Below are 11,596 nucleotides of genomic sequence, written 5' to 3' on the forward strand. Positions count from 1 at the left end.
TGCTAAATTTAGAGATGCTATTGGATGACTAATGCATGTAATCCAGTGTTTTAGTACTGTGAACCTGAAGTTACAACGTAATCACTGTTCTTAATAATAAAAGTGGTACAACTTTTTGTCATCATGTTATTGCAGTGTTCAAATAAGTTATTTATCCGTGTAATCATTGCCGTGTAGCTGTATGCATACAATGTCTTTTAGCGTGTTTTGACATTTCACAAGGAATTAACACTGTTGTTGAAGCACTTAAGGCTAGAGGGTAATGCAGAGTGGTGTAACTTGTTCAAATATTTGCTGCATAGTTGAATCTCATTTGATATTGTTTATAGCTTAGAGATTCTTTCAGCAAAAACATTAAGTTGGATGACACATGCATGTCAGCAAGCGTGACTATGAAATCTGCAAGTACAATCAAATACTTGTCAAAATCTGTACAACATTCCTGTGTCACGTCAATTTGTATTGAAGTAAGTGCAACAATAGAATTGGTTAAACAAACATCATGTCTTTCAATTTCAGGACTGAACTTGAAGACTTCTCATTGGAAGAAGAACAAGGTAAGAGTTACATTATATCTGCCATATCAATCTCTATGAGAATAATGCAACAATAGCATGTTTTCATATTATAAAGCATTTTATAAAACATTGTCTGTCTTTGTCTAACAGTAAGCTGCCACCATGAGTACGGACGCAGAGATGGCCTATTACGGCAAGGCTGCGATTTACCTCCGTAAGCCAGAAAAGGAGAGGCTTGAGTCCCAGAGTAAGCCATTTGATGCCAAGAGTGCTGCATATGTGGCTGATGCCAAGGAGCTGTACATGAAGTGTACCATCATTAAGAAGGAGGGTGGCAAAGTCACTGTTAAACTGTTGGAGACAGAGGAGGTAGGCACAGTTCATTTGCCATGTAGAAAACCGTTTGACACATGTTTCAAAGTTCACCATTTTATTGTTTGCCTGTTTTAGGAGAGAACAGTCAAGGAGAATGACGTTACACCCATGAACCCTCCCAAGTATGACAAAATTGAGGACATGGCCATGATGACCCATCTCAATGAAGCCTCTGTGTTGTATAACCTCAAAGAGCGTTATGCAGCATGGATGATCTACGTAAGATTTTCCCCATATAAAATAAATGTAAATATTACTTAACAATATCACAAATCATATTAATGATCATCTCTGGATGATTTCCTTCAGACCTACTCTGGGCTCTTCTGCGCCACTGTAAACCCCTACAAGTGGCTCCCAGTGTACGATCAGGAGGTTGTCAATGCCTACAGAGGCAAGAAGCGTATGGAGGCTCCACCCCACATCTTCTCTGTCTCTGACAATGCCATCCAGAACATGCTTACTGGTATGCATAGGCAAATGATGTAGACGTAAATTAAATAATTTTGGGTTGAATTGTTTGAATAAATGTGATCCTTTCATTCATTTATTTTGCAGATAGACAGAATCAGTCGGTCTTGATCACGTAAGTTTATATCCGTTCTTGATGTTCAGTTAAATTATTTAACATCAGAAATAAAAATCGTATCACACAAATATCTCACAAAGAATCTGAAATTGTTAATTACCTTCTTTTCATACCCAGTGGAGAATCCGGTGCTGGAAAGACTGTGAACACCAAGCGTGTCATTCAGTACTTTGCTACCATCTCAGTGAGTAGTGACAAGAAGAAGGACCAAGGCGCTGGAAAAATTCAGGTAAGTTTAAAAAATAATCAGCACACTATATTCCAAAAATAGAATCATAAAAGACACACGACACACAATAGTGTTTGGGATACCCTGAGAACTGAGGAGGAATACTGGAACTTGCATTATAGGGGTCACTGGAGGACCAGATTATTGCAGCCAATCCCCTGCTTGAGGCCTACGGCAATGCCAAAACTGTGAGAAATGACAACTCATCCCGTTTCGTAAGTACAAACTTAATAACACAAACAACCTCAATTATATACTTGATCTTTGACAAAAACTGATATAAGACTTATCTAAACAGGGTAAATTCATCAGAATCCATTTCGGTGCAACTGGTAAATTGTCCAGCGCTGACATTGAGACTTGTAAGTATCTAGTACCCAAACACCAATGAATACACTGTCATTATTGGTGGAATAGGTTTTGATTCATGAATGGGCCATATAGACCTGCTGGAGAAGTCCCGAGTGACATTCCAGCTTCCCGCCGAGAGAGGCTACCACATCTTCTATCAGATGATGACCAACCACAAACCTGAGATCGTTGGTAAGATGGTGTAGCAGAGAGAAATAAAAGTAATTTCTAGATGTATTGTTGTAAAGGGTTCCCTTTAAATTATTTAAATCTGTATTTGAAGTACTCAATTTAATTAAAGGTTGTAATGTTTGTTTCAAGTACAAATCTTTAAAATATCCATATTTTTTTCAATTTCTTTCTCCAGAAATGACCCTCATCACCACCAACCCCTACGACTTCCCCATGTGCAGTCAGGGTCAGATCACTGTGGCCAGCATTGATGACAAAGAGGAGCTGGATGCTACTGATGTGAGTCAGTGTTTACAACTGCCTTAGGTAGCCTTTTTAACAGGCAGGGACTGACTTGGACGAAATAATGCCTTGGGACTTATGGCTGATCAGAAAACTAGGAGGGCTTAAAGTCAGTGTTACAGCCTGCTGTCTCTACTCAGAACGCTGCAGGCCGAGCTCAGTGCACTATGCTCTGTCTGTGTACAGCAGCAGTCAGATTCCATTATGCTTCGCATGTTTTTAACCGAGGTATGGGGGGGGGGGGTCTGTCATTTGTATCAACATCTTTGAAATTATTGTTTAATGATATACTTTGTTTTCCTACAGGCTGCTATTGATATTTTGGGTTTCACTACTGAGGAGAAGATGGCCATCTACAAGTTTACTGGTGCTGTGCTTCACCACGGTAACATGAAGTTCAAGCAGAAGCAGCGTGAGGAGCAGGCTGAGCCTGATGGCAATGAGGGTGAGTTGAAAATGTATTGAACCAACCAACAGACATTTTCAAAGTCTATGTTTGCTGTATATAGTTGTATTTACAAAATGTAAAAATGTGTAGAAGTTCCAAAATTCCTTCAAAATTGTAATCATATTCCTTTCATATAAACAATTTAGAGGCTGACAAAATCTCCTACCTGCTTGGTCTCAACTCTGCTGACATGCTCAAGGGTTTGTGCTACCCCAGAGTGAAGGTCGGAAACGAGTTTGTCACTAAGGGACAGACAGTACCTCAGGTATGATAATACCATGGAATAAATATCAAGAAGTGAATCCAATAGTAGTCATTTGTATGTATATCTAATCTTCCACCCTGCTCTAGGTGTATAACTCAGTGAGTGCCCTGGGCAAGTCTATCTATGAGAGGATGTTTTTGTGGATGGTCATCCGTATCAACCAAATGCTGGACACCAAACAGCCAAGATCATCCTACATCGGTGTGCTGGATATTGCTGGTTTTGAGATCTTTGATGTAAGATTGCATTTCTTACAATAATAGTTTTGCTGACTTAAAGGCAAAGCAGTGTCTCAGTGGATGAACATTTGCTAAACTAATGTTCTCCATCAGTACAACAGTATGGAGCAGCTGTGCATCAACTTCACCAATGAGAAACTGCAACAGTTCTTCAACCACCACATGTTCGTCCTGGAGCAAGAGGAGTACAAGAAGGAGGGTATCATCTGGGAGTTCATTGACTTCGGCATGGACTTGGCTGCCTGCATTGAGCTTATTGAGAAGGTAAACATGACATGTAAAACAAAAAATCACTTTTCTCTGTATGATTCAAAACTATCTTATCATAATGTTTCCTAATATTTCTTTCGAAATAGCCAATGGGCATCTTCTCCATCCTTGAAGAGGAGTGCATGTTCCCCAAAGCCTCAGACACTTCTTTCAAGAACAAGCTGTATGAACAGCATCTTGGCAAAAACAAAGCATTTGAGAAGCCAAAGCCAGGGAAGGGCAAGGCTGACGCTGACTTCGCCATGGTGCATTATGCTGGTACCGTTGGCTACAGCGTCGCAGGCTGGCTGGACAAGAACAAGGATCCCCTGAACGATTCTGTCATTCAGTTGTACCAGAAGTCCTCAAACAAACTGCTTCCTGTTCTGTATCCAGCTGTTTCTGCTGAAGGTAAATTATCTTTTACAGGTCTTAAAGGGGACATATTATGTGATAAGCCTTACAAGCCGTTTCGAAAATCTGCCCCGTATGACATCACTAGTGGGCGTGTCCACCTAGATCTGTGCTGGATAGATGAGCAACATTTACTTAAGTCCACTGGGTAGGCTGGTAGACTGATCTGTCCAGCAAAGATCTAGGTGGACACACCCACTAGTGATGTCATATGGGGCAGATTTTTGAAACGGCTAGTATGGCTAATCACACTCACACCTGGTGGTATAATATGTCCCCTTTAAGTAACGAGACTTTGCATATTTCAATGTTTCTATGGAATTGTAACTCTCATTTCATGTTCACGTGATATTTTAGAGGCTGGCGGTGGTGCCAAAAAAGGTGGCAAAAAGAAGGGTGGTTCCATGCAGACTGTGTCTTCACAGTTCAGGGTAAGCATTCAGAGGAAACTGAAGTTCATAAGTGAAATAAATGTATTTGTATTCGCTTTCAATTTAAATATATTTATCTCACTTGAACAGGAAAATTTGGGCAAGCTGATGACGAATTTGAGGAGCACCCATCCTCACTTTGTGCGTTGTCTCATTCCCAATGAGTCAAAAGTTCCAGGTAATACCTTTTTAAATACTTTCTACATTACAGGTTGGCGTTGTAGTAGAATATAGAAAAATTAATGTCATTTTAAATGCTAGGAAATCTATAACATTTCACAGGAATGATGGAGAACTTCCTGGTTATCCACCAGCTAAGGTGCAACGGTGTACTGGAGGGCATCAGAATCTGCAGGAAGGGCTTCCCCAGCAGAATCCTCTATGCTGACTTCAAGCAGAGGTTTGACCTCATTGACTGCACAATTATACTGTCACAATTTTAAAATGATGACCTCGGATATATATAACTTTTGTACATTAACTTTTATTTTAAACACTTCACATTGCACTCCTACAGATACAAAGTACTGAATGCCAGTGTCATTCCTGAGGGGCAGTTCATTGACAACAAGAAGGCTTCTGAGAAACTGCTTGGGTCCATTGATGTGCCTCACGACGAGTACAAATTTGGACACACCAAGGTATGTTTAATGTTGTCAAAAGTATGTTTATACATGATTGGAAGTTACAATCTGACTCTATGTTTTTCTTACCTTAAGGTGTTCTTCAAAGCTGGTCTTCTGGGTACTCTTGAGGAGTTGCGAGATGAGAAGCTGGCGTCTTTGGTCGGAATGATCCAGGCTCTCTGTCGTGGTTTCCTCATGAGGAAGGAGTATGTGAAGATGCTTGAGACAAGGTATGTTTAGATTCATAAGAAGATATGCCTATTTAGTAAATTCAATAATTGTGTATTAAATGTACTGCATTTTTTGCCACAGGGAAGCTGTTTACACTATTCAGTACAACATCCGCTCATTCATGAATGTCAAACACTGGCCATGGATGAAGGTTTACTACAAGATAAAGCCTCTTCTGAAGACTGCTGAAACTGAGAAGGAGCTTTCTCAGATGAAGGAGAACTATGACAAGATGAAAACAGACCTGGCTACTGCCCTGGCAAAGAAGAAGGAACTTGAGGAGAAGATGGTTTCCCTCCTTCAGGAGAAAAATGATCTTTCTCTGCAAGTGGCCTCTGTAAGTAAACAATTGTTTGCGTCAAGAAGTACACAAATTGAGATACATGTGATATGGCATGTGATATGACTGATATGACGACACATTGTAAACAGGAAGGGGATAATCTGAATGATGCGGAAGAGAGGTGTGAGGGACTCATCAAGAGTAAGATCCAGCTGGAGGCCAGACTCAAGGAGACAACTGAGAGACTGGAGGATGAGGAGGAAATGAATGCTGAGCTGACTGCTAAGAAGAGAAAACTGGAGGATGAGTGCTCTGAGCTCAAAAAGGACATTGATGACCTAGAACTCACCTTGGCCAAAGTGGAGAAGGAGAAGCATGCCACTGAGAACAAGGTTTGTCAAGATTGTCAGCACGTGAACAAAATTATACACAGAAGCTACCACATTACAAATTAGAAAGTGTAATATGTTATTTTGTTTTCTTTAGGTGAAGAACCTGACTGAGGAGATGGCCTCTCAAGACGAGAGTGTTGCTAAGCTGTCAAAGGAAAAGAAAGCCCTCCAAGAGGCACATCAGCAGACTCTTGATGACCTACAGGCAGAGGAAGACAAAGTCAACTCTCTAACCAAGGCTAAGACCAAGCTTGAACAGCAAGTGGATGATGTGAGGTTACATTTTATATGACATTAGAAAAAACATATAAAAAATTCTGAAATGCAGTGTAATTACATATGTTCTTTAATTGCAGCTTGAAGGTTCTCTGGAGCAAGAGAAAAAGCTCCGTATGGACCTTGAGCGCGCCAAGCGTAAGCTTGAGGGTGACCTGAAATTGGCTCAGGAATCCATAATGGATCTTGAGAACGACAAACAGCAGTCTGATGAGAAACTCAAAAAGTAATGTGATTAAACAAAATCCTGCTTCTTATTAGAAACATCCATACAAGGATTATATCATTAAGTTGTGTTGTGTTGTTCCCTCATCAGAAAAGACTTTGAGACCAGTCAGCTTCTAAGCAAGATTGAGGATGAGCAGTCCCTAGGTGCTCAGCTTCAGAAGAAAATCAAGGAGCTGCAAGTAAGCAATTTATATGACAATCCCACATCAATGTCCCTTAAATAATATTACATTTGTACAAAATTTGATGTATTCCTTACATATTAGGCACGTATTGAAGAGCTGGAGGAAGAGATTGAGGCTGAGCGTGCTGCTCGTGCCAAGGTTGAGAAGCAGAGAGCTGATCTCTCCAGGGAACTTGAAGAGATCAGTGAGAGGCTTGAGGAGGCTGGTGGAGCCACTGCTGCTCAGATTGAGATGAACAAGAAGCGTGAGGCTGAGTTCCAGAAGCTGCGTCGGGACCTTGAGGAGTCCACCCTGCAGCATGAAGCCACTGCTGCTGCTCTGCGTAAGAAGCAGGCTGACAGTGTAGCAGAGCTGGGAGAGCAGATTGACAACCTCCAGCGTGTCAAGCAGAAGCTTGAGAAGGAGAAGAGCGAGTACAAGATGGAGATTGACGACCTCTCCAGCAACATGGAAGCAGTTGCTAAGGCCAAGGTGAAATATTTTTCAAATAAAAAATGAAATAGTTATAATTAATACAGTATAATTCGTATAAGCAACCACTAGTGCCAAAAACTAAAACGTTGTATCACCAGGGAAATCTGGAGAAGATGTGCCGTACCTTGGAGGACCAGCTGAGTGAAATCAAGGCCAAGAGTGATGAGAACAGTCGCCAGATAAATGACATCAGTGCTCAGAGAGCAAGGCTTTTGACAGAGAATGGTTAGAATTCACAATTAACTAAAAATAATGCTGCATATTTGAATAACCCTAACCATCACCCAATATAACTTCAACACTAATCTCAAGCAAATGCAGGCTAACCTTATTCATATATATGGAATAATGTGGTATTGCTATATTTCATAGATAACAATTTATTTCGTCTCCTAGGTGAGTTTGGTCGTCAGCTTGAGGAGAAAGAGGGTCTTGTATCCCAGCTCACCAGAGGCAAGCAGGCATTTACTCAGCAGATTGAGGAGCTGAAGAGGCAAAATGAGGAGGAAGTCAAGGTATGACATCATTCAAATTGTTTAATTCCCTGGATCCATTATGTCATGCAGGTTCTATTTTTTATTTAAATGAGTCAATTACCTTTTGCAGGCCAAGAATGCTCTTGCACATGGTGTGCAATCAGCCCGCCATGACTGTGACCTTCTGAGGGAGCAGTTTGAGGAAGAGCAGGAGGCCAAGGCTGAGCTGCAGCGTGGAATGTCCAAGGCCAACGGTGAGGTGGCTCAGTGGAGGAGCAAGTATGAAACTGATGCTATCCAGCGCACAGAGGAGCTTGAGGAGTCCAAGTGAGTCAAATACTTAATACCTTAGCTAGAATAAACAATTTGATGAATGTCCACAAATTAAACCATGTGACACGTTAACAGGAAAAAGCTTGCCCAGCGCCTTCAGGAGGCTGAGGAACAGATTGAGGCTGTGAACTCAAAGTGTGCCTCTCTGGAGAAGACCAAACAGAGACTCCAGGGTGAGGTGGAGGACCTCATGGTTGATGTTGAGAGGGCCAACGGACTGGCAGCCAACCTAGACAAGAAGCAGAGGAACTTTGACAAGGTGTGTTGTCATTCATTGAGATGGCCGTTTAAATTGTATTATCCTTTGATTATTCTTCAAGTGATTAACATGTACCACTTTATTAACAATATTGTGCAGGTTTTGGCTGACTGGAAGCAGAAATATGAGGAGGGCCAGGCAGAGCTTGAAGGAACTCAGAAAGAGGCTCGTTCTCTTAGCACTGAGCTTTTCAAGATGAAGAACTCCTATGAAGAAGCTCTGGATCAGCTGGAGACCCTGAAGCGTGAAAACAAGAACCTCCAACGTGAGTTAAACTGTTCAAATTGGCATCAACGTTTTCTAAGGGCATATTCACACCAGGAAAGTCCTTAGTTCGATCTCTTTGGTCCCGACCAAACCGCAATGTTTATTTTATGGTTTGGTGCGGTTCCTTTTCACATTGCATTTTATCTCAAATTTTTTGTCTGTGTGCATACATCGTTCAATCATTGGACAAGACGGTCGGGGGGCGAGTTAACGCATAAAAAAAAAGTAAATAATTTTAAAAAAGTAAACAAACTGAAGATTAGGGAGATTCAGCGTGCTGCCCTCGTTGTGCTTATACTGATTGGTTTCATACAGTTACAAACATTTGCAGTACTTTTGGTGCATCAGAGGCGTTTGGCACAACGTCGATTTTATGATGTTATGCTTTCAGCGGACCGCTCAAACGCCTTCTCCCCCATCCTTGTACTGAATGTATTAAATGCATCGGAATTTTAAAAACTATTCTCCAACATACTATTTATGTTGGCGTCTGCCCAAATATCCAAAAGACATTTCGTCTCCTCTTTGCTCCATTTTGAGCCACGACTCATTTTTAACGGGTCTGATAACGTGATGCCGGTTTGATAACGTGACGTTATTCTTTGAATTTACCGCGCTAATCAAACAATATCAATAAACAAGCAGCAATGGGAGCCTGTTGCGTCCAAAAAGGCAAATTATTTTTAGAACTGGGTCGGACCGAGCGCGATCGCTTTCACAACTCAAGTGAACTACACCAGGGTTCGTTTGGAAGCGAACCGAGACCACCTCTCCGGCTGAGTCTCGGACCGGCTGTTTGGTCCGCACCAGAGTTCGATGCTTTGTATTCACACCAGCCCAAAAGGTCTGCACCAGTGATTTTTTTGGTTTGGTTCGAACCAAACAAGGTAGTTCTGAATACACCCTAAGATTACTACACATAAAGATTGAAAGGAATGATAACAATATGTATATTTAACCCTCTCCACAGAGGAGATTTCTGACCTGACTGAACAAATTGGTGAGACTGGAAAGAGCATCCATGAGCTGGAGAAGTCCAAGAAGCAGATGGAGACTGAGAAGTGTGAGATCCAGACAGCTCTTGAGGAAGCTGAGGTGATGATCATTTAATAATACAGCTATAATTTTTGATTGAGAAGTAGAATGTGTCCTTTCAATTAAATATTCTAACATTGTTTTATAATTTAGGGTACTCTGGAGCATGAGGAATCCAAGATTCTGCGTGTCCAGCTGGAGCTCAACCAGATTAAGGGTGAGGTTGACAGGAAGCTGGCTGAGAAGGATGAGGAGATGGAGCAGATCAAGAGGAACAGCCTGAGGATCACTGACTCCATGCAGAGCACGCTTGACTCTGAGGTCAGGAGCAGGAATGATGCTCTGAGAATCAAGAAGAAGATGGAAGGAGACTTGAATGAGATGGAGATCCAGCTAAGTCATGCCAACCGCCAGGCTGCTGAGGCTCAGAAGCAGCTGAGGAATGTTCAGGGACAGCTTAAGGTAAAATAAAAAAGTAATCAGCAAATATAAAATATAGTTGCTTTCAAATCATGTTGTGACCTTTTCTGTTGGGTTTTTATGTTCATTTTAGGATGCCCAACTGCATCTTGATGATGCTATCAGAGGAGGTGAAGACCTGAAGGAGCAGGCTGCCATGGTGGACCGTAGGAACGGTCTCATGATGGCTGAAATTGAGGAGCTGAGAGCAGCTCTGGAGCAGACAGAGAGAGGCCGCAAAGTAGCTGAGCAAGAGCTGATTGATGCAAGCGAGCGCGTTGGACTTCTGCACTCTCAGGTAAAACAAGAACACTCTATTCTTCCAAGAAAAGTTTCCCAAAATATTTAGCAAGATTATTGCAGGTCATAACCGCTTGCAAACATTGATCTTCATTTTAGAATACAAGTCTTCTGAACACAAAGAAGAAGCTGGAGACTGACCTAGTGCAAGTCCAGGGTGAGGTGGACGACACTGTCCAGGAAGCCAGGAATGCTGAAGAGAAGGCCAAGAAGGCCATCACTGATGTAGGTTTGCTATTATTTGTTAATTTGTTGAATTGGACATTCATGTTACCCTCGTAAATACGTTATATTTTTTATTAGGCTGCCATGATGGCTGAGGAGCTGAAGAAAGAGCAGGATACTAGCTCCCACCTGGAGAGGATGAAGAAAAACCTGGAGGTCACAGTGAAAGACCTGCAGCACCGCCTGGATGAGGCTGAGAACCTGGCCATGAAGGGTGGCAAGAAGCAGCTTCAGAAATTGGAGTCCAGGGTAAGATAATGTCCCTTATGGATGTATATACAGTAAAAGATGCATAATTAAATTATATTAATTTAATATATTTGATTACCAAAGGTGCGTGAGCTGGAAACAGAGGTTGAGGGTGAACAGAGACGTGGAGTAGATGCTGTAAAAGGTGTCCGCAAATATGAGAGGAGGGTGAAGGAACTTACCTACCAGGTATGCCATGCTTATATTGAAAATAATATTAAAATCAATGAATATCAGAAAAGATTACAGTTAAGAATCTGGGGCATAAACATTTACATCACTTTAGACTGAGGAGGATAAGAAGAATGGTGCTAGACTCCAGGATCTAGTTGATAAGCTGCAGCTGAAGGTGAAGGCTTACAAGAGGCAGGCTGAGGAAGCGGTAAGTAGAAATGACACAATAAAAATAAAGTTATTGCATAAATTTTGTACTTATTTAAACAAAATCGTAATGTTCCTACAGGAGGAGCAGGCCAACTCTTACCTGTCCAAGTGCAGGAAGGTTCAACATGAGCTGGAGGAGGCTGAGGAACGTGCTGACATCGCTGAGACTCAGGTCAACAAGCTGAGGTCCAAGAGCCGTGATGGCGGCAAGGTGAGTTCATCACTGTATAAGCCCGTTCACTTAGAATGAAATGAAATGCAAAAAATATATACGGTTGGTTTAATGATTCATTTACTTTTGTTTTCCCCAGGGTAAGGAGGCAGCTGAATAA

The 11,596-nt window shown here is 41.6% G+C and overlaps 1 protein-coding gene across 1 annotated transcript; it reads left to right on the forward strand.

Moving 5' to 3' along the window:
• Nucleotides 1-680: 680 nt before the first annotated feature.
• On the forward strand, nt 681-11,596 carry LOC307075190 (myosin heavy chain, fast skeletal muscle-like; the record flags this gene model as incomplete). Its single annotated transcript, XM_079735696.1, has 39 exons — nt 681-887; nt 969-1,112; nt 1,203-1,359; nt 1,452-1,479; nt 1,600-1,711; nt 1,834-1,926; nt 2,010-2,073; nt 2,156-2,254; nt 2,430-2,533; nt 2,843-2,981; nt 3,131-3,249; nt 3,336-3,485; nt 3,582-3,752; nt 3,845-4,148; nt 4,509-4,582; nt 4,673-4,760; nt 4,865-4,982; nt 5,100-5,223; nt 5,302-5,438; nt 5,521-5,776; nt 5,872-6,114; nt 6,209-6,385; nt 6,471-6,616; nt 6,707-6,797; nt 6,885-7,274; nt 7,376-7,502; nt 7,674-7,792; nt 7,884-8,080; nt 8,162-8,345; nt 8,445-8,610; nt 9,583-9,707; nt 9,801-10,109; nt 10,201-10,404; nt 10,506-10,631; nt 10,710-10,880; nt 10,965-11,069; nt 11,167-11,262; nt 11,344-11,475; nt 11,576-11,596. 39 exons carry the CDS (start codon nt 681-683, stop codon nt 11,594-11,596), a joined length of 5,817 nt encoding a protein of 1,938 aa, XP_079591822.1.

The sequence above is a fragment of the Pollachius pollachius genome (genome assembly GCF_949987615.1).
Source record: "Pollachius pollachius genome assembly, chromosome: 4".
NCBI classification, from domain to species: domain Eukaryota; kingdom Metazoa; phylum Chordata; class Actinopteri; order Gadiformes; family Gadidae; genus Pollachius; species Pollachius pollachius.